This window comes from Patella vulgata, chromosome 2, assembly GCF_932274485.2.
Source record: "Patella vulgata chromosome 2, xgPatVulg1.2, whole genome shotgun sequence".
In the NCBI taxonomy this organism is placed as follows: Eukaryota; Metazoa; Mollusca; class Gastropoda; family Patellidae; genus Patella; species Patella vulgata.
Window position 1 is genome coordinate 35706841 of NC_065880.2, and position 23445 is coordinate 35730285.

The window sequence follows — 23445 nt, forward strand, 5'->3', positions numbered from 1 at the left end:
AAATACATTCTGAAAAATGGACCCTCCCACAATGAAGCTAAATTGACAGACATTGCGTCTAACAACAGCTTACTTATAGCTATATAGGTATCCCCGGCGAATACAAAGTTTTAAGAGGGGATTGAAGCAAATTTTTGATAGATTGTTTACTTTGAATATGTTTTAGTCCAAATATATCATCAAATCACAAAGTTTGTACGCGGGAATGTATCTTTAAAGTTACAATTTCATATTTTCTAAGAAGGTCAAAACATGATTATTTCTATGTCTTTTGCTCAATAGGCTATCAACTCACTATTATACGATCATAGATGTCATTCTCACACTTAAAACCCATTTACAACGGAAATAATAACACAATTACCTCCCTTGTTTTCTATTCTCCACAATGGAGTAGCGATCTCCTCAAACGTTTGAATTTAAAGAGGAAAATGATATTTTTGCCAATTTCTCAACTGGCAATAGTGAATTATAGGATTAATAGGATTATTCTTTAACAAGGTAGGACTGTTTATAGATACCATCTATTTTAAGGCTTTATTTTAATAAATTTTAAAAATAGAACGTAAAAATATGAAATTGCAACTTTAAGAGAAAACTTTATGGTTAAGCGTGCAAAATTATCATAGTCAAACTGGTAAAATTCATATAATACATAAAACATTTTATCGATATTTAAAGGAGCTAAATCGCTAACATTTGGGACCTAGAAATTCACAAAAGTGGGTCGCAACGCATATAATACTGTAATATGAATGTATATAAACTGATTTACATTTAATGGTTTCCGTTTTTACTCCAATTTCAAATCAGTTATGTTCGGCGAAATAAGTCAGCAATCTCAATCGAGTGCAAATTTCTAGCGTCTAGTTATTCTAGTCTACATAACTCCATTTGATTTGGTGCAATGTGTCTAGCCTCGTCCCTCGAATCTCTCAATACAACTGGGGCTGAAGCGCATTATGGTACACGATTGTGTACCAATGTTAAAAAAAATTATTTTATCTTAAATATCGGATATCAGAAGCTCATCTTTTCCCGGTAAGTTTACATCATCAATGTTGATTTAAATTGACCAATAATTCGTGTTTTCGATGTCGAAGATTTTGGAGGATTTTGAGTTACGTACTTAGGTCCTTTAACTCCTGAAAATCACTATATTAGTGGGGGTTTTTTTTCCTCAAATATATCGACTTGTATTTTAATTAAGCATGCATTATGTAAGAGCCAAATTTGCCTATTGCAGGTCTTTCTTTAGGCTGATATGTTTTCTAAAGTATTAATCAGACATTAATTAACTGATCCAGGCCTTAATCAACTGTCGATGGCATCAGATTTCTCCGATATTAAATAGATTAGAATGGTTCAGCGATACTTTGATTTAATCAAATATGGAGGACGAGACATACCTTCGATCAACCAGTACGGTGGTTGAAATTATTGCACACGTCTGTCAAACCTTCAAAGGTTAATATCTTCGCTTGCAATAGAGTAATTTGAATGAAATTTTCAAATTATTCATTTTACATTATCTACTTTGGAACTATTATAGCAGGAATGACTAGTTCTTTATCTAAATCTTACATAATGTATCTTTAATATAACTTTTGTTTTTAGTTTCGCATTTTATATGTCTGTTTGATTGGAGAAATTTTGTTGGTTGAAAATACAATTGAGAAATTCTGATACTTGAAAATTCAAAGATGAAAAGGTTACAGTGAATTTTCAAAGAGGAAAAGGTTATAGTGAATTTGCAAAAGCACAAAGTAGAAAATGAAAAAAAACAAGTGTAGATTTTTACATTGTTAATTTTTGTCGGGCAATTTTTGTTTTGATACTAATATAGGCCTAGTCCTTTTGTGTTGTGTGATATTTACAAGTGAAAAATTTCGAAATTGCCATTTTTTTTTATCATTTTCACTATGATAATTTTGAAATATTGAACCATGATAGTTCCTCTTAATATGACAACGATTCGACTCCATACTTTCCTGCGTAATCTTTGTTGTTCAAAGGAGGCTTTGTCAAAGGTCACATCGACAACATACTTAGATCGTTATCTCTTCAAACATTATCATAATTCACATTTTCCCAAAACTACAACCATGTCAGCAGGTTTGTAAATCTATTTATTTTTATTTTATTACTATAATATATTTGTTTGTTATAACGATTACAAGTTTATGAGCAAATTCTTGAATTTAAAATAACTCTTTCCAATATCTGCCCGGGCAAAATTTCCCTCATAGCACACTGTATGTAGTAGTTATTAGCACACTTTCCGAGGTGTATCGGTGAATATCAGGACAGTTTTGGTCGAGGGGCCCAGTCGAGGCGGAGCCGAGGCGGCTCCCGACCAAAACTGTCCTGATATTCACCGATACACCGAGGAAAGGTGCTAATAAGTTACTTACATCACATTTCTATCGAGTATTGTGAAGCAAAATGTGAAAAATAGTATTTATTATCGAGTCGTTTCATCCGAAAAGTGACAAATACTTTCTTTTCTTTCATTATTTAACCCTTTCTGAGCCTCACGTTACATTTCATGGTAGAATGATTTCGCAGTGGAGAGACGACCTGAGTAGTATTTACACGTGCGTCTTGCTATGATACAATCACGTGTTTGTTTAGACCAGATCGTTAAAACAATGTCTATGGCGTAGAGGACTGCGATATTTTTAAATGTAGTGTAAAGGAAATGCGAAACGTGGGTCATTCCTGGTGAAAGTATGCATCGGCGGATGGTTCTTCCGTTGAAATTTATTTGTAATAAAGTTTATGACTTTCTAGGCTTTTTTTTTCATCCTGCTTATTTTCAATGCCTGTGAAGTGTCCATCAAGAGAACTGCGCCTTCTATCATCACAATTAATTAAAATAATTATTCAATATTCTAATTTATATATTTTGCATATTAATATAAATCAAACCAAATTATGAAATAGATGCCAATTGGTATGTATAATAATTGATTTTTGTAATATGTTGTTATGTTAATTTAATGTCATTGTATATGTTTTTGAACTGCCATGTAGTTCCCCCCATTTTGTTTTGTTACTATGAATTTGACTAGTTGTTTCATGTACATTGGTTAGAGCCTCGTTATCAATTGCGATCTGGGTCGGACTAAACGTCCGCTACTTGTTGCTTGATAGATATCTAAAACGGTATAAAAGTATCCGTGTATCAGAAATGATCAGTACTCTTTCTGTACATTTCTGATACACGGATACTTTTAAGCATGTATTGCAATTAAACAGGACAGTTTTATCAAAGGTTGCCAGTGGCAACGAGTAGAAGTGGGATGTAATGCATATGCCCGTATAGGAGTAGGACGATAAACCCAATTTCATTTCCAATATGCTTTAATGGGGGTTGGATCGCTGAATGGTAGCACGTGCGCGCTGTATCATAAAGTCTGTCATTGAGTCAACTAGCGTGGTTTCGATTCCCCTGTTGTACGTGACAAGGAGTAGGGTCGCCTGTCCAACCTCGAGGGTTTTCTCCGGGTCCTCCGGTTTCCCCCCACTGCTAAAGACCTACGCGCAAGCGAATTATGAAAATAAAATTGAACCATATGTTAGTCCCGAAATGACATAGTTTGTGTCGAGTACAAGAGAAACTGGGTTTTGTGCACTAAAGAAACTGAAAAGAATTTTGTTAGGTGCACACTTTAGTTAGTTAAATTTCAAGGTGGACAAAACTGTCATTTACAAATGAAAAAGTTTCACTTTTATGAATATTATTTGAATATAAGTTTGGGGGGTTGGATGATAAGCATGCGCGCGCTGTATCATCAGGTTTGTCAGTAAGTCAACTGGCGTGGTTTCGATTCCCCGGCTGTACGTGAAAGGGGGTAAGGTCGCCTGCCCAACCTCGTGGGTTTTCTCCAGGTCCTCCGGTTTCCTCCCACAGCTAAAGACCCCTACGCGCAAGCGAATTGTTTAAATAAAATTGAACCATGTGTTGATCCCGAAATGGCCTAGTTTGTGTCGGGTGGACGTTAAACACCATTTCTCTCTTTTTCTCGCGCAAATATAAGTTGAATGTAGAAAACTCGGAAAGCATATTATAGCTAACAATGCCAAGTCAAGGCTCGTCAGCTAACGTAATATCGTTTTAATGAATGGGAGTTGGAGGGGGTGAGCGTTTGTTTTACTTTTCCTGTCTCTTTAAGTTGTGAATATTTCAATTATAGATAACATGAATAATCATCAGAGATCTTAAATCAATGACCATCGATTGGAAAATGTCTGACAAGAAATTACAATCTATAAACAGTGGTACTCGTTATGGTAAAATTAAAATTACAAACTTGCTCTTAATAACACTTTTCTTTTATTAGGTTTACTAAAGAGATTAAAAGATGGCGACAATGTTATATGCGCTGAGGGTTATATGTGGGAACTGGAAAGACGGGGCTACTTAAGATCCGGTGTTTTTACACCAGAAATAATACTTGACCAGCCGGAACGGGTAAGGAACTTACACGAGGAATTTGTCCATGCAGGAAGTGACGTAGTAGAAGCTTTTACGGTGAGTGTATACTTGTACAAACGATAAGAAACGCAAGTCTATTAGATAGAACATAGCTCACTCTTACCACACCATACACCTCATATTTGGGACCAAAGTAGAGCCACAAATTCCATATGACATCATGAAAATATGACGTCCAAAGCCCTGTATAGGGAAAGCTACACGACAACTCATTTAAAGCCCAAAACTGTTCAACTAGTCTCTTATGGTAGACGCTCTTTTAGTTATCAAGCACCTGTTTTATGGAATAATCTACCATTTAGTTTAAGATGTGGTATATCTTTATATTCTTTTAAAAAACAACTTAAAACACATTTATTTAATCAGGATTTTAACTGACTCTGTATACAATCGTTAACATGTCCATAATCTTGTTGTTTATTTATGATTACATTGTCACTTTGTAAAAAGTGCCCCTGAACATGTTATATGAAATAGCGCACTATAAATATGCTGTAATAATAGATGGACGGGCAACGAGTTCATTTGGTTGGATTCTCTGTCGCTTGCGCGAAACACGACGAGATCTCAATGTTAATCCGGTATTTTATACAGATTAATTTCTCGAATTCCTCCATCGCATTTACAGTCTTCTTATAGTTACACGTTAATTTTTCAACCTGATAAGTATTTCTATCCAGTTGTGACGAATTTCTCAAGTTTAGAACATTAAAATTTCCAAATGCAGCAGTTGAAAATTGTGAAATGATCGATTTCAATATTTTCGTAGGTTTTGTAAGCATTTTGGTTTTGCTTAATAAACAAATTCCCGTATGTATGAAGGATTTTAAAATTATGAAAATAAAGTTCAGGTATAATACTGTCCGGATTGATGATTAATTGGGCAGAAGTAATAATTAAAAGAGTGTTTTAGTAGGCTTGTTTTTAACGAAACTCGACATGTTTTGGGGTTTTTTTCGGATTCACATGGGCGTGTCAAAAGCTTGAAGTAAACAAAGAAGATGTTTTGATACATTTAAACCACAATCATCAGTTGTCTATCTATGTATGAGTTGAAAAAAAGAGGAGCAAGATTAATACAAATATTATGAATTGATTTATTTTTCTTTGCTTTTAAACTTAATACTGGTAATTGCGCTAGGGGAGGTAATTTTATTTTAGTCACGATTGTCAGGTCCACTTTTTGCCGAATTCTAAAGACTTCGTTGTCGTTGCCTATCCATCTATACACGGTCCATGGGATGAGAAGTTTTACGGGCAAAATGACGTAATTACCATAACTCAACACGGCCTTCTTCGTGAATTATCAGATATCTGGTAATCGGTGTCTTTCAGTAGTGGGAGATTAAATAATTTGTTTTTAAATTTCTCAAACACAGAGTGATTATGCCAGCTAAATGTTCCGAAAAATCGAATTTGACAAACATCAAATTAAAAAATGTATTATTCATTTAGTGGCGGGCATTTCTTTCAAAATGGTTGTCAAATTTGGTAATATATAACCATTTAAAAAACCACAAAAAAACATAAATTTAGTAATAAAAGGGCAGTGGTAATCTCTTAAGATACGACTTTTGCTATGTCTTTTATAATGTTTTCGATGTCTCTGAATTTAAAGATAAAATTTCGAAAATCCAAAATGGCAGCAACACAAATCGGCAGATGTTAATTTAAAGGTCATTTTATTCTGTTGGATATTACTTGTAACATGTCATTTACACGGTTTTTGATGTCACCGGATTCAAAATGGCCGACAACATTTAATCCAAAATTGCGGAATTTTGTAATATGTCTTATATAATATGTTTTGGGATTGCTGGGTTCAACTTTGATCTCATAATTAAATTTCGAGAATTCTTGATTGTAGAAATTCAAAATGGCCGACAAAATGAAATCCAAAATGTTGGAATTTAATTAATCTTCATTTTTTCCGTATGGTTTTGCATGTAATATGTCGTATACACGTATATGGGTTTGGCGGCTGCAATTAAGGTTCTATTTTTAAAAAATAGTGATGCCTGTCCTTGTGGATATTGCTTGTAAATAAGGTTTTAGGGTTAATGAATTCAATATTGGGTTCAAACTTAATTTCAGATAGGATTGTCACACATCAGATTTGTGCGTAAGCTAGAAACATCAGGACAAATTACAGAAAACATTTTTACGATCAGTTTTATAAAACCCAGGAGAGAACCCCATCGGACCTCCAGTAGAGTGAGAACCCCTCGCGAGGCCAAGTTCAGGGACCTTTGATCCAGTGTTGTCTCTTGCTTGTGAAAAACTGAACTATTGTGGCACTCACAACAGCCTGTCGTGAAATGAATAACAGACAGAAATGAACCCGTGGTAATTATTGGCCTTGATGCTGCCAGGTACAGACCGGGTTCGAGGATATCTAAACCATGATGTACCCTGTAGTTCGGATAGGGTCTCTAAATCATGATGTACCCTGTAGTTCAGACTGAGTCTCTAAACCAGGATGTATACTGTAGTTCGAATAGAGTCCCTGTAAACAATCATGTACCCTGTAGTTCGGATAAAGTCTATAAACCATGATATACCCTGTAGTTCGATGCACCCCGTAGATCAGACAGAGTCTCTAAACCAAGATCTACATTACTCTATAGTCTATAAAACATGATGTACCTTGTAGTTCAGATAGAGTCTCTAAACCATATTTACACTGTAGTTGGGATAAGCCATAGTTTTGTAAATAGGAGGCCGATCGTCAAATGAATATGAATTTTACGATATTTCAATCCCACAATGACATGGTTGTTAACGCGCTCTAAATATCTAGATGCAATAGACTTGGTGTAGAAAATTCTAGGTACACACTCTTAACCAACCATAGATGTTTTAATGACAATAAATCATATAGTTTATTCAGCCCGACGTAAGACTTAAATTGGATATCTAAAGTTGGTTTAACTTGAATGTGTTGTATATGTAAATCCTTTCGGTTGAATCACATCATAAAAAACATCTTATTTCATATAGTCTTACGTATTTATCAACATCACGGTGAACTTGGTCTATTCTTCCATGTTTCCTTTGGAACAATAGAACAAGTTAAAGAGAAAATGCGTCCAATTTTGGAATTAATAACCTTATAGGTCAATTTCCTAACATAATGTATTTTAAAACTGTTCTGCCCTCCAAATCAAAATGTTTCTGATATGAAAATCTTAATCTGTTGTTTAAATATGACAAAACCAATAAGTCAGCGGCGATGCATCAAGTATTATATTATTTATCTAGTAAAATCATCTATTTAGTTTTCAGTTGTTTACTTTCTCTCTATAGATTCGATTTCAAGTTGCTTCGTTTCTCTCAAGAGACTTGATACACTATATATGCAAAATATTTGGTTTTAGGCGGCAACCCGACAGCAATGTATTGACAATATCCGTTGCATAAATATATATCAAGTACATATTATCACAAATCTAAATAGTATTTTAAATTCAGAATATTAAAAGGTTTCGGAGAAAAAGCACAGATATCTCCGTATTCGTGTTTAGCTTTTAATATGACATGTATTTGTGAATTGCCCTAGTAAAATCAGCAGTTATTTATCAACAGAAATCCTATCATGAATTTCAAATTCGCATGGGGCCAACTCACCAGGGGCCCAAAGTCATTCATGGCTCGATTCGCCCAGGGCCCAAAGTCGCCCGGGACCCAAATGCGATGGCCTAACACATTCACAGTGTCATGCTGCGTTAATTTGATACCACATATGTCGGCGTAGAGCGCGACGACGAAGCGTGATTCGCCCGGGGCCCACATTCGATGGCTAAAACATTCACGGGGTCATGTTAGTCAATTTGTTACGTGGGGATGGAGCGCGGCTAAGAAGCGTGATGTGTGAACGTACTTACATACATTCACACTTTGATTTTATCTATATAGATAACGGCACACCAGATCTCGATAATGAGATACGGCTAAGTTCTTTGTTTTAGAATGATATCAAATAAAAGCCTAGAAATACCTGAATCCCTCCATCACGTTCATAGAATATAATATATAGTTTAAGATTGCGGTTTAGTTTAGCTGTTAAATCTCGCTCTTTCAGTATTATGGTCATCGAGAGAAAATGAGGATCATTGGCCGGGAAGATGAATTGGAGACATTGAATCTTAAAGCGTTAAAAATAGCCCGAGAAGTGGCTGATTCCACCAATACTTTAATGGCTGGAAATTTATCAAACACAACATCTTTTGACCCAGATGACCCGAAGACTGCAGACTACTCTCGACACATATTCAAGGTAAATGTATTTCATACTCGCTATTAATTACTTTGAAAGGTGTCATTGCAGATGGCATAGCGATAACGGGTATAATTAAGCCCAAAATATCAACTGTACAAATGTAGTTAAACTTTGCGCGATTAATCTATTTTTATATGCGCCCACATTTTCATATTGACGTATATTGTCGTCGCCTCTGTCTGCCCACAATTTGTTCGTGAACAGTCTACAGGTCACAATTTTTATCTGATTTTGACATGTATCGGACCGTAACTTCATGGGTTATGACCCCTGGTTGTACGAAAAATAAGGTTTTTTAGCTCGTCGCAATTTTTATCCGATTTTGATAAAACTTGAAATGTATGTTTATATCCCAAAGATCTAGGTTCCTTTCGATATTCGCACATATCGGATCGTAACTTCCTGGATTGTGGACCCAGATTGTACGTAAAATCATCGCGTTTTTAGCTTGTGGTTCCTCTAGAGGCCACAATTCTTATCCCATTAAAGAAAACGTTCGAATATATCACCATTAAATCATAATGATGGTTGAGTTCGAATTTCTTAAAAATCGGACCGAAACTGTCAGACAAAATGGCTGCTACTTGTACGCAAAAAGTGTAAAAGTATGTAATACCAAAGTTGTGAACCCTCTAGAGGTCACAAATTTTATCCGATCTCGATGAACCTTAAAATACACGTTTATATCCACACGATCTCGGTTCTTGTTGATATTGATACATATCGGACGTAACGTCGTTGATTACGGCCTCTGATTGTACATAAAATCGCAATTTTGTTTTAGCTTGTTCTCTGTCCATGTCTTGCAAAATGTGGGCGTATCTTGCTCGGGAACCGCTGGTTAATATGTATAAATGGAATAGTTTGTTCACCATATTTTCAGTACCCCATAATTGCTACAGAATTCCCAAGTCTATCCGCCCTAAAAAAAAAAAGGCCGTTATAAAACAGCTATTGTTTTATATTAAACATTAAACGTAGACGAAGGGTACAGGTCATTAACATGGACACGAACGAATTTGCGAGAGCATCCATAACTTTTTGATTGTAACGTCGAATGTTTCGTAGTTTTATTAATTCATTAATTCATGTATTTATGTTTCTAAGACTATGTATGATGATAACCGTTCTTTGTACAGGAACAAGTAGAGTGGGCGGTTAAAGGAGGGGCTGATTATATCATTGGTGAAACATTTAGTGAAATCCAAGAAGCTCATTTAGCATTAGAGGCCATACAGAAATATGGCAATGGTATGACAATATCGGTTTAAATATTGTATTTGATTTTGGTATTAGTGTTTTGCATTACATGACGTTATCGGAAAGTTTCAGTTACTGACGTGATAATGTTATTCGAGGCGCAATTCGGTCCTTGTGAAATGATAATGTTGGTCTACGATCTCAACGATACATTTTTATATTTTTAACGGCTGAACTGTTTTCCCCATGGAAATATTAAGCAAGACACACTATTTACTTCCATATTCTTCTATAAAACATTAAAGGGGAATTAGGTAAGATTAGATAACGAGCTGACAGCTCTCGCTCTAATAGTTAAACAATAGATAATGAAAACAGACTATGCTGAAAATTTCAGTCAAATTGCTTCACTCTAAACCAAGATATTAGTGAATCAATTTTAGGCCAGCATCGATCATCATTACTAACGTTGGTATTATAATAAACAAAATCTCGACTATTCAATTTTACGTTAAATTATCCATCTGGAATTAGAAATCGAAATAAATGAACAACATATGAAAGAGATCTTTAATCTTGCACATAACACAAGTATAGACAGCAAACTTCAAAACTTCCAATACAAATATATTCATAAAATAATATATACAAACGCATTACTATGTAAATTAAAGTTAACCGAATCCACCCTCTGCACCTTCTGTCAATCCGATATTGAAACAGTAAACCACTTATTCATTTCCTGCAGATATGCCCAACAAATCTGGAGCGAAATGCTAGAAATTACCCTTAAAAGTAAAATTAATATAACATTAACAAATAAAAATTTCCATTTTGGGTATCCAGAACAAATTTCAGTAATTTATATGAATGTGACTTTACACACCAGTTGATATTCTTAACCAAATACTATATATTTAGATCTAAATTAGAAAACGTCAAGCCGTCACTATCTCCATATAATGCCTTATTAATGAGTAAAATCGCATTAGAATTGGAAGTATTTAAATCAAGTATATACACCCTAAATAAATGGAAATATGTAGAATGCAACACATTATTGTAGAACTAGACTGATCGCATACCCTTATCATTCAATTAGTATTATACTATATATGAATATAGAACCTTATAAAAATTAGATGTGCCGTGCATTTTAAATCTTAACTTGGAAGCTATTATTTCTTCTTCCTCTTTCGGTTTTCGTAGAAAGGATTATAGCAACCTGTACTTTTTTGTTTTGTTTTTGGATAGTTTTTCAGTAACCTCCTATGTATGTATACCTCCCCCATCCCAGGCAAGGGAGATAACATAACTAAACGGGGAGGAAAAGGTTGGAGATCAAATTTATAAAAGGATCATAATAAAGCAGTGACTTAAAAAGGTTTCAAAGGGTATCTCATATTTTTCTACATCTTAAGAAAATGATACAAGTATACTTAAAGAAAAACATGTCTATTGTAAAATGATTTATTTACTCTTTCAAATATAAACCGACATTATCGTATTGATGTAAATGTTTTGTATATAACATTAATACTTAATGCTACATCAATATAATCAGCTTATTTTTTGATTATACTGAAATTTGTATATGATGTTCCATTTTAAAAAAAATCCACTAAATATCGCAGGCTAACGATGGCATCGAGAGTTGATTATGGTCTGGATACGTTCATTGATGTCTAATTACGTCGTAATAATTTACATAACATTGCATGATTTAAGAAAGACCTACAATATGCAGATTTAGCTCTTGCATAATGTTTGTTTAAAGGTTTATATGAAGAATGTAAGAAATATATATATATATATTGGTTTTGGTTTTGTTTTTTTTTTTGTTTTTTTTTTTATTGTTTTGCACTTCTAACAAGCTTCTTTCTCTAAGATTAATGAACCAGTCTATAGGTAACTATAAACCACATCCTAATTATATCCCATCATCTATATCCAGGTCTACCAGCAGTAATAACATTAGTCCCATATAGTTCAAAAAGAACAGTTGACGGTGTTCCATTTCCACAAGCATTAAGACAGTTAGAAGAAGCTGGTGCGGCTGTTGTAGGTATCAACTGTGGACGAGGGCCAGCTACTATGATACCCATGTTAAAAGAAATAAGACAAGTTTGTAAGGTACATTTGAATTATTATTTTTATAATCGGGTACCCCCGGGTGCATCTCCATCACTAAAACTTGATTTATAGCCATCTAGAAACCAATTAGCTTTCTTCGTCAATGTACTGTGTGACGATAGATAGCTTCTATTTGTTGACTATTGTTGAAGACGTTACCGTCAAGAATCGGGCAGACGTAGAAAGCTGATGTAGCTGTCTTCTCTGGGTGTGCCTACACACCTTATCTACTCGAATTGTACATGTCTGTCTTTTAATTGTTCACTCATGTTACTAGGCTGTTAGCGGTTACTTACAATTCCTTTGGATTATTATCGAATATCATGCAGTGTGTGCCATTTACTTTCACATTTAATTTTTAAGAATTCAAAAGCATAAACTGAAACTGGGCAGTTCACATTATTAATAACTGGATTAGGGAGCACTATTATTTCAAGCTACGTCAGAAACTGTTATATGTTAACTACTCACATTGACCTGTCAATATATACATTAGCAGAATTAGATGAGTTCAATAATACATAACTGTGTTTACAGGGTCCAGTAGCAACACCACTTGTAGCACTTATTAGTTTATAGGCACATCATATTATTCTTGCAGGGTCCAATAGCGGCACTACCTGTACCCTTTAGAACAACTCCTAAAGAACAGACATTTCAAAGTCTTACAGATCCTGTAACTGGTAAGTAATGTCAGAATTTTAAAACCCTGTAATCGCATAATAAAACAAAATGTAGCACCCGGTTCGTGGTATAACGTCATGGTCGTAATTCCGATATGTACATTTGCATTAATTTGAGAACGCATTTTTTTTCTAGGTAAGTCAGCCTATCCATTAGATTTATCAGCAGTTCAATGTTCAAGGTCAGACGTCAGACAGTTTGCAGAAACAGCGAAGGAAATTGGAGTTCAGTATATTGGACTTTGTTGCGGAAGCTCTTCCTTCCTGTTGCGTGAAGTAGCGGAAGTATACGGAAGAACTCCGCCAGCGGCTAAGTATTCTCCAAATCTAGACGCAAGCTATGTGATAGGGAAAAATGTAAGCAAACATGCATATAAAGTAAAGCAGTATATGTTTGGCGAGGATGAATAGTACCAAACTTGAGAAATTGTTCATCTTAGGACAGTTAATATTTTGAAACATTTTATGGTATGCCAATTAAGTTCTTTAGTTCACATTGAACTCATAATCTGATATCTTTCTTAAATTATTGTACTTCCTCGCGGTATGCGGAGTTCTATAAGCTCATACTGAACTGATATTCTGATAGCTTCCACTCACTTTGCAGGTCAGCTTAATATTGCTTTATCTGTTTATGCCGAAACGTAGCACGTTAACCCAATTTCATTCATTTATTATTCTGTCAAATTTTCGTAATTGAAAGTATCTATGTTTACTAAGTTTTACTAACACGGAGAACTGCATTTCTTAAAATAATCGTTGTAAAATGCATGAGTATGACATTATTTAAGTATAATGAATTAACTTCTACCTCTTTTACTAACCTGCAGATGGTTCAACAATTAACGCGCAGACAACTTGTATGTAATTATTTATACGAATATTGATAAAATCCAATAGTTATAATCCATACAAAAGAATAAAATGTTTAGTAGATTCATCATAATGTATGTTTTGATCCGATATCAATATGCGTTTCGTTTGTTTTACAAACCCATATTCAGTGGGGTTGTTTTGATCTTTTCGTAGACTTTGCATTCAAAATGATTGTCACATAATTTATGTATGCTTGGACCACGGTGGCTCATTGAGTAAAACATTAACTCGCTAACCTGGAGGTCTCGTGTTGATCTCTGTGTTCATGGGCTTTCCGACGTGGTTCCCTTGTAAAGGAAGGGGGGACTGGCAAGTGACAACGCATAGTCATTCAGAAGGGAGGCAAAACGAGGTCCCGTGTACACAATGGCATTGGCAGTAGAATTCGATATAAGGGTAGGCTGTAATGCCGCTATTTCGGACAAAATGTCCCTCATAGCACTCTGTATGGCGTATGCCCGTCTTCATTATCCCCGTCAGTACACAACAGTAAGACGTTAAACCCCATTTTATTTCAGTTGATGTCTTCGCTATAATCCAAATCAGATATAGGTAATAGCAAGCTTATATTTTAATTTGCTGGAAGGCGAATACATATTGGGCACTTTTTGTCATTAATCAATACTGTCATCCTTCACAGTTCACCAATCCTAATTTAGTTGTTAATGTTTAAATTGGTCTACAAAAACAAGCAATCAGGGTTTTTTTTATACATTTGGCAGTATGGGAACGTTGAAATGGGCTACATTATCATTAGTATCATCAACAGATCTTCAAATATTAAAAACAGATCAGGTTTAGACAAACTGGTCTCGTTCTATTTCCTCTCATCACCATTTCTTTGGAAACGCATGAGCAGTTAAGCCGAAATCGCTTATAACTATCTTAAATTCATATCGTCATCATCCCCACCTAAACTACGTAGTCTAGCTCCAACGAATGGTGCATTTGTAACGAACGTGAAAAAATGTCATCGCAAAGCTATTGTGTGGCGTTCACTGGAAGAACTTGATCCGGAACTGTATTACTGGGAGAAAGGCACTAAATTGAAAACATTACAACCTGTCAACTAACTCCGGAGTCTGTCATGTGGTTCATCAGGTGTGGATGCAAGAGTGGCAGCTCAAATAGTACGTGTGCTTGTAGCTGCACTAGGGATGGCTTAGAATATAAAGTATTGTGGGCTTGTGCTGTCACAAGTTGCAGCCAAAAACAGGACTAAAGGAGTAAATTGGATATTACCTAGTTTTGTGGGGGTTATATTCCTGTTTTGTGGGTAGAATTTGGTTTTTTTTAATGTTCAACAAAGTGCTTTTGCCTCCATTTTCAGGACCGATACAGGGATGTATGTGGTGTTATCATGTCACTCCTACGCTCCTATGTCCAGAATATATAGTTTGTTCTATATAGTTTGGTTCTGTGAAATAATCGCCCACCCCCACCCACAAATGCTGCTAACGAATTAAAGAGCCATATTGTCTGGCATGTTTATAAGGGATTATTTGAAATGGCGGCCGTCTTAGACGCCAGTTGTCTAGCATGGAGGTCGGGTGTCAGATTTTCGGGCGTGGCTCCCCCTTGTCAGTAATGCAACAGCTGTCTAGTCGTTAGGATGGGACGAAAAACCGTGGCATGCACGTAAAAGATCCCTTGACAGTTGGAATTCGATATAAGAGTAGGCCGTAGTGCCGCTGTCCGGGCAAAATTTTTCCCTCATAGCACATTGTATGGCGTATGCCCGTCCCCATTAGCCCAGTTCAGAGCAGAATAGTAAGACGTTAAACCCAATTTCATTTCATTTCATTGAATTTCTAATAATGTTCAAGGTTCACCTGGCAGATTCTGAAAGAGGACACCCTAGGTTACTAAAATTCAATCATAAAAAAAAACTTTTGTATACGATTTCCAAGTTCAGCCATAGTTCTGCCGGACTCTATCAACGCTCACAAAACAGGCGGAATTAACATGCAGGCCTCAAGATTCTGACCGATTGCTTATCCTCTCGTTCACTAGAATTTTCTCCCATCAATGAACAAAAATGCGAGGAAATTGAGGCCAAGTCCCAAAAATTTAAAACTTAATAACATACATGTATTATACTTTGCTCTCAGAAATTTGTTCGCGCCAACGGCGCTCGATTTCGTTACAGCACCATTCTTTCTCCACTTCGCTGTGGTCTTATACTTTCTCATCACTATCATATTCACAGTTATAGTGAACCACCCAATTAGTAGTACCACTAGTGGGTGGAGCAATAGACTACACATTTTCTGTTGACTCTCACAAAACAGACGGAATTGACAGCGAAGTCAATGGGGAAATCATTGGTGATCCGTGGCTACCGAAATAGACTGGCATAACCAGACTCGAAAGACTGCAATTCAATTTGCACTCTTGGTGTATTTCGCCTAACATAAATGATTAGAAATTACAGTGTGTGTGGGTGTGTGTCTGTGTGTGTGCGTGTGCGCGTGTGGGGGGTTGGTGTGTGTGTGTGTGTGAAATATCAACAATATAGAATATAGTGGTCATATTTCAACAGCAAGTAAATATAGAGGAAGAGAAATGGGGTTTAACGTCCACTGGACACAAACTAGGTCACTTTGGGACTAACACATGGTTCAATTATATTTCATTAATTCGCTTGCGCGTAGGGGTCTTTAGCAGTTGGAGGAAACTGGAGGAACCGGAGAAGACCAGAAAACCACGAGGTTGGACAGGCGACCCTACTCCTTGTCGCGTACAACCGGGGAATCGAAACCACGCCAGTTGACTCAATGACAGATCTTATGATACAGCGCACACGTGCTAACCATTCGGCCATCCAACCCAGTAAGTAAATATAAGATGTTTGATGACGACAGTGCCGAACCATGACCCATTTTCCTCAATCGTCCCACCGCACCTCATCTCTGATGTTGATAATTTAGTGCAAAGAATTGTTTTATTCTCGAGTACAATATTTCAGACACTGTTTCGTATTCGACTTACTATGCATATCACTGTTAAAATACCTATTTTAGTACCCTCGGAAAGAATATTATCTTGCAAGGAAAGTATTGCATTCTGTGCTCGATTTTAAGTCTTCAGTCGAATCACCGGTCATCTGGACTTTTATGCGTGGTCCTCCCTTGTCAGTGGTGTAGGACGGGAGGCCTAGCAAGGGACAACGTATTGTCGTTCGGATGAGATAAAACAAAAACGAGGTCCCGTGTCCGGAATCGAAATGAAATGGGAGCTACGGTGAGTAGGATGTTGGCTAGCTAACTTCATCACAGTTCATCGGGATTTTCCATGCGTGGTTCCCCTTGTCAGTGATGTAGGACAGTAGGTCTGGCAAGGCATAACGAATCGTCGTTTGGATGTGATAAAGGAAAAACGAGGTCCCGTGTCCGGAATCGAAATGAAGTGGGACCTGTGGCCCAGTGAGTAGCTCGTTTGCTCGCTAAGAGAGCAAACGTCCTACTTACTGAACCACCGTAGCTTCCACTTTATTTCGATTCCGGAAACGGGACCTCGGTTTTTTTATCCTCTTGGAACAACTATACGCTTGTAACAGTTGTAAATATTGACTTTATTTACATAGGAAATAATATAAATTACTATAATGAAACAAACTCTTAGTGATACATAAGGTTCGTGATAATACAACTACGTAACGACCCTTCTGGGGAAAATATTAAAATTCCAAAATAGGGCGAATCAAGAATATAACTGGCGTAACCAAGAAACTGAAAGACCTAAAGCCAGCCGATTTGTTAAATATAAGTCCAGACTGTATCATATCTTAATTAAACGCACGGCTACCCATAGATATGAAGGGTCAATTCTTTGTATTTTTCCTTTGTCTTAACTGATACGATCTTATTATGACAAAATGTCTTAATTAAACATACCGCTACACGTAGAGATAAAGGGGTCAGTATCTTCTATAATCTTTAATCTAAACTGATACGATCTCATTATACAAAATGGCTCAATTAAACACACCGTTACAGGTAGAGAAACGGGTCAGTATCCTGTATAATCTATAGTCTTAACTGATGCGATTGTATTCTTAAGATTAGGCCTTTCTGATTGGGTCAAGATAAGATAATGCCAGTGTTTACATTGCCGCGTTTACTTTCGCTTGATTTTTCGAAGCAAAAGTCAATCGCATAGAGCTTTAGCCGGCAATTGTTGAAATAACAAAGCATAAAATAATTTTGACGTAATTAAAACACCCTTGACACAATATGATAACTGTCACTCAAGTGGAGAACGCTAGATTGGAGACGGTCCTGCACATATGACATCATAGTGGATTATGGGTTAGGTATAGGAATTTTGGGTTCAGGTTAATTCTCCACATAAGCACTGATGAAAATTTATTTGGTGATATTTCCTAGTTTTATAAATATACATACAATACATTAGATTTATATACAAAGTTGATTTCGCTGTTATTTTGGTGTTGGTGGCGGCGATGATCATGCTTTGTTGACGCTTATGGTATTATAATATTTTTGTTTCTGAAGAAAAAAGAATAAATTTGAGACTCTCCAGTGATAGTGACATTAGTGTGTTTCCTACTAAGGATTGGATTGTCTAAAAATGTGTTTGTACCACTATCCCCAGGTTAGGTCTAGGGATTCTTATATCTAGTTGATTTTATTTACTAAGGTTTAGGGCTAGGGTTTTGATATATTGTTTGCTTTGCGTTAGGGTTTGATATCTTTTTTGCTTTGGGTTAGGGCGAGGACTGGTCTTATTTAGTCTAATTTACTTTGCAGTAAGGTGTCATTCAGATTTTTATATTTAGAATATGCATTTATATGTTTCTGGGTGAAGATTTTCAGGTGATTTTCCTGGAGATTAGTATGATTTTTGATGCACGTGTTGTTGTTGCGCTAAATGCGACTACAAAGGGGCTATTGCGCTAGCCTTATAAATATTCCAACCTAGAGTTGGGGATAGGGGGCTGTTGTTTTCAATTCGTCAATTCTGAATTGTTCTCTTGTTAGCCTAAACGTTTTAATCACTTCTTTAGTTTCAAAGTCGCTCCTAGTCTTTTCTATTGGAATGACAATGAGATCAGAAATGTCATGATTTGGTTGGTTGAAGTGAATTGAGACCGGTTTCTCTTTGGTGACTATGTCTGGCCGGTGACCGTTAATTCTTTCCCTAAGTGCATTTTGGGTGTGCCATACGTATTGTTTGTCACATTGTCTGCATGAAATTAGATAAATTTGAACTGCTGCATGAAAGTTAGTCTAATATAGGCAGATGTTTTGTTATGGAACTGATCGGATATGTTTATGATTTTGCATGTTTGAAAACAGGTGTGGCCACAAGTTTTGGTTTTAACTGCTAATTGCATATTGCTTGTTTCTTCGCCGGCAGGTTCAGCTAGAGTATTCCCGTTCTCTTAGTTTGTTAAATACCATCAAAATCCGTCTTCTGCGTACGTATCCTATGAAAACGGAGAATCTGAGGTTTATGATGCCAGAGAATGTATGTTTCGGGGGTTCCTAATTTTAAAAACGGTGGTGTCAAAGAAATCTATGCTGTTATGACTTATATTTGCGGTTAATTTGACAGATGGATGATCATTGTTCAGAATGTTGAAAAACACCCAAAATTCGCCTAGTGTGTACGTTCAGACTATGAAAACGTCAACTAATAAACGTCCATAGAATTCTGGTTTTAATTGGCAGAGTGGCAGAACTTCCCTTTCCCACTCCGCCATGAAGAAATTTGCATAATATGGGCCAAATTGTTTTCCCATCGCAGTTTTGGAAGACTGGAGGTATATTTGGTCGTTGAAGGTGAAGCCATACCTCTTCAGACAGATGTCGAGTAATTTGATGATTTCTTCGTCCGGTCTGAATGCTTTCGCGTTCCTAAGAAATGCTTTCCAAACTGCTTCAACTCCCGCGTTATTATTGATGTAAGTGTACATGCTATGTACGTAGATAGATATTAAGACGGCGTGCTCGGGGACTCTTAACTATTTTATTTTGTCAATAAAATCGTTGGTGTCTTTAAGGTAGGAAGCGTGTTGGCATGCTAGGAGTAATAAGAACTGGTCTATACATTGTGATACGTTGTATGATTCGCAGCCACAGTCTGATGTTATTGTGTGCCTCTTGGGTAATTTATTAGGTATAAACCATTCCGTTTCTCGATTTTTATGTATTTTTGGTAGAGTATAGAGATGTCGCTGTTGGCAATCAAATTTAGCGGATAGACAATCTTGTTGTTTTGCTGTTACGTATGGCAATTATTCATGTAAGGTGTTGTTTATTAAGGTTGCGGTGTCCTTAAAGATGGATTTGTCTAATTCAGTGTCATGTTTAGGATTACTTGATTGTTTTTTCTGCCTCGGAGATATAATCTGTGCGATTCATTATGGCACATCACGAGCCTTTGTCGCTTTTCTTAATTTTTATGTTTTTGGCTTTTTTGAAGGGTATTTAATGCCGTTTTTGTTGCTCGGTTGAGATTTGGTTTTAGTGATTGTGGTTAAAAGGGATAATGGTTCTGTGTTCATTTCGTCGAAAATTTTTATGATGACTGGTGATAATGACTTTTTAGGTGGTTTCTATGTGGATTTTTCTGTGAATATTTTTTTTTTACCTCAGCAGGGTTTGTTCCTAAAAAGATAAGTATAGGCTTATTTCCAAAAGATATCGGTTCCTTTCGATATTGGCTTGTATCGGATCGAACTTCATGGATTATAATTATATATATTTATATGCATTGTGGCTAAAAAATAATGAATATACTTAAAGATACATTATGGGAGATTAGATAATGTGCTGGCAGTTCTCACTATAATAGTTAAAATCTAGATAATGTAAAGGGAATTTGCTGAAAATTTCAGTCAAATTGATCCATTCTGAACCGAGATTTTAGCGATCGAATTTTCGGCCTAGCCTCGATCATCATTATTAAAGTCGGTACGATAAAAAAAAACATAGTCTCAATTATCCATTTCATGATTAAATTAAATCATGAATGGAAGTCGAACAGCAAATCGGAACCTAATCCAATAAACATCGCAGGATAGCCATGACATCGAGAGTTGATTATGGTCTGGGTAAGTTTAATAATGTCTAATTAATAATTTAGATAACATTTCAGGCCTAAAGAAAGACCTGCAAATAGGAAGATTTATCTCTTGCATAATGTATGTTAACGGGCAACCCGACTGTTGTATGCCAGCTTATTGTGTGCTAGCTTGACAGAAGGAGCGGTTATTTCTTGATCAAAGGGTTAGGCTGTTTTGGGAACATTGAAGGGTGTCAACGTACAAAAGACTCTGCAATTAAACGGCAGAAAAATAAGTTGACAGTAAATAATTAAGAATTACTTAGGCCTCAATATGTATGGTAAATGGACAGTAATAATGAATAATGCATTCTGAAAAATGGACCCTCCCAAAGAAGTAAGTTGACAGACATACGGCGTCAAACAACAGTTTATTTGTAGCTATGGGTATCCCTGGGCGAATGCATCGTTTTGAGAGGGATTTGAAGCAAATTTTTGAAAGATTACTTAGTTTGAACATGTTTATAGTCCAGATACATCACCAAATCACATAGTTTGTACGCGTGAAAGTATCTTTTTAAAGACCCATATTTTCACATTGAATCCCCATAATATTAATTACGGTAATTGAGTTTAGTACCATCCACAGTTGATCATTGTTTATATTGTCGTATATTGTCGTCGTCCCTGCCCATCCGTGTGTCCGTTCACAATTTGTTTGTGGACACTCTACAGGCCACAATTCTTATACAATATTGACAAAACTTGAAATATAGGTTTATTTCCAAAAGATATCGATTCCTTTCGATCTTGGCATGCATCGAATCGAAACTTCATGGATTATGGCCCCTGAGTCTACGAAAAATCACGTTTTTAGCCTCTGGTCACAGTTTCTATCCAATTTAGATGAAACTTGAAATGTATGTTTATGACCCAAAGATCTCGGTCCAATTCGATATTCGCACATATCTGATTTAAAAATACGTTTAAATATATCACCCTTACATCATAATGATGATTGAGTTCGAAAATCGTGAAAATCGGACGGAAACTGCCAGACAAAATGGTTGCTCTATTTACGCAAATCATGTTAAAGTATGTAATATCAATGTTGTGGACAATCTAGATGTCAAAATTGTGATCCGATTTTGATGGAACTTAAAACGTGTTTATGTCCCAAAGTCCTCGGTTCCTTTTGATTTCGCTCGTATTGGTCCGTACGTTCCTGGAATATAGCCTCTGATTGTACCAAAAAATCGCAATTTTAGCTTGTGGGCGCTCTATAGGTCACAATTTTTATCTGATTTTTAAAAATATCGTTTAAATATATCACCTTTACACCCTGATGATGATCGAGTTTGAATTTCTTAAAAATCAGAGCGAAACTGCCAGACAAAATGGCCGCTCCTTGAACGCAAATAGTATAAATGTATGTAATACCAAGGTTGTGGACCCGCTAGAGGTCACAATTTTTGTCCAATTTTGATGAAACTTAAAATATATATTCATATCCCAAAGTTCTTGGACCCTTGTGATATTCACCCATATCCGATCGTAACTTCCTGGATTATGGTCGCTGATTGTACAAAAAAAATCCAGTTTTTAGCTTGTGGATCCTATAGAGGTCACATTTTTTATCCGATTTTAAAAACTGTTTATGAATATGGGTGTTACAACCTAATGACGGTTGAGTTCGAATTTCGTGAAAATCAGACCAAAACTGCCCGACAAAATGGGCAAACCTTGTGCACAAATATTGTAAAAGTATGTAATACCAAGGTTGTGTACCCTCTAGAGGTTAGAATATTTTATCTGCTTTTGATATTCGCGCATAACTTCCTGGATTATGTCCCTTGCTTGTACGAAAACTCTCTTGCAAAATGTGGGCGTATCTTGCGTGGCAACCGCTTGTTAAGTAAGTAAATATGAATGTGCCAGAAAATCATTTACATATTGGAAAAGAGCAGTGATATGGAACATCATATCTGGAATTTCGTATTAAAACGTGTATTTTGTCATTGAATACACCCCCCCCCCCTCTCGTAATCAAGGTAATAGAGTTTAGTACCATCCAAATAGGTAGGCTGACCCAACATAAATAAATATCTCCAAATATCTCGACAATTACACCACAATATTTATATATATACCAAGCCTTAAATCAGTTTCGCACATTTATAGTGACTAAATATACTTAATAAGCTATGACCATTTAACCATCTGTAAATAATACACTGAAAGATGGTTACAAGTGTCAGCCATAACACCCGGGCACTTGTGAGTAAAAAATAGGTTACGTCGTGTCCTTTTTTTTAAATTAGTCTCACTTAACCAGTCTACCGACCATTCTACGTCTTATGACAGGCCGTGATAATCAAGACTACTTTTTTACAAAACAGAAAGCTGGAACAACAAATAGGATTTAGAAACACGCCTGTTAGGCAACTCAACAATTGTTTTAAGAACCTTGTAAAAGTAAAATGAAACTACTGCTAGTATCATGTTATTGCCTAACAAAAGTGATTCAGAGATATTATTTATACTAAACCAAATGATGCCGCTCCTGACGGTTAGGTTAATGATAAAGCAATTTAAAAAATAAAACGAACGTAATTTCTAAAGCTGCTGTAATAACCAAAAAGCTAAATTTTACTGCTATTCAGAATCGTCAACATTAGATTTATTACGGCTGTAATAGTTGATAGATGTGTTGAGAATAGCACGTGCGATGGCTATTTATA

At 36.0% G+C, this 23445-nt stretch overlaps 1 protein-coding gene across 1 annotated transcript; it reads left to right on the plus strand.

The window, feature by feature from the left end:
- Positions 1 to 2024: 2024 nt before the first annotated feature.
- Positions 2025 to 13701, plus strand: LOC126811534 (betaine--homocysteine S-methyltransferase 1). Its single transcript, XM_050537221.1, has 7 exons — positions 2025 to 2115; positions 4347 to 4537; positions 8583 to 8777; positions 9920 to 10031; positions 11935 to 12113; positions 12715 to 12796; positions 12933 to 13701. Exons 1-7 carry the CDS (start codon positions 2106 to 2108, stop codon positions 13205 to 13207), a joined length of 1044 nt encoding a protein of 347 aa, XP_050393178.1. The 5' UTR covers positions 2025 to 2105; the 3' UTR covers positions 13208 to 13701.
- Positions 13702 to 23445: the final 9744 nt, after the last annotated feature.

Bases quoted from the DNA above. Each gene is read 5' to 3' on its own strand.
- LOC126811534 (XM_050537221.1), top strand. The intron at 12,114-12,714 runs GTACATTTGAAT...TTATTCTTGCAG, and splicing joins AAATAAGACAAGTTTGTAAG to GGTCCAATAGCGGCACTACC. The intron at 12,797-12,932 runs GTAAGTAATGTC...TTTTTTTTCTAG, and splicing joins TCTTACAGATCCTGTAACTG to GTAAGTCAGCCTATCCATTA.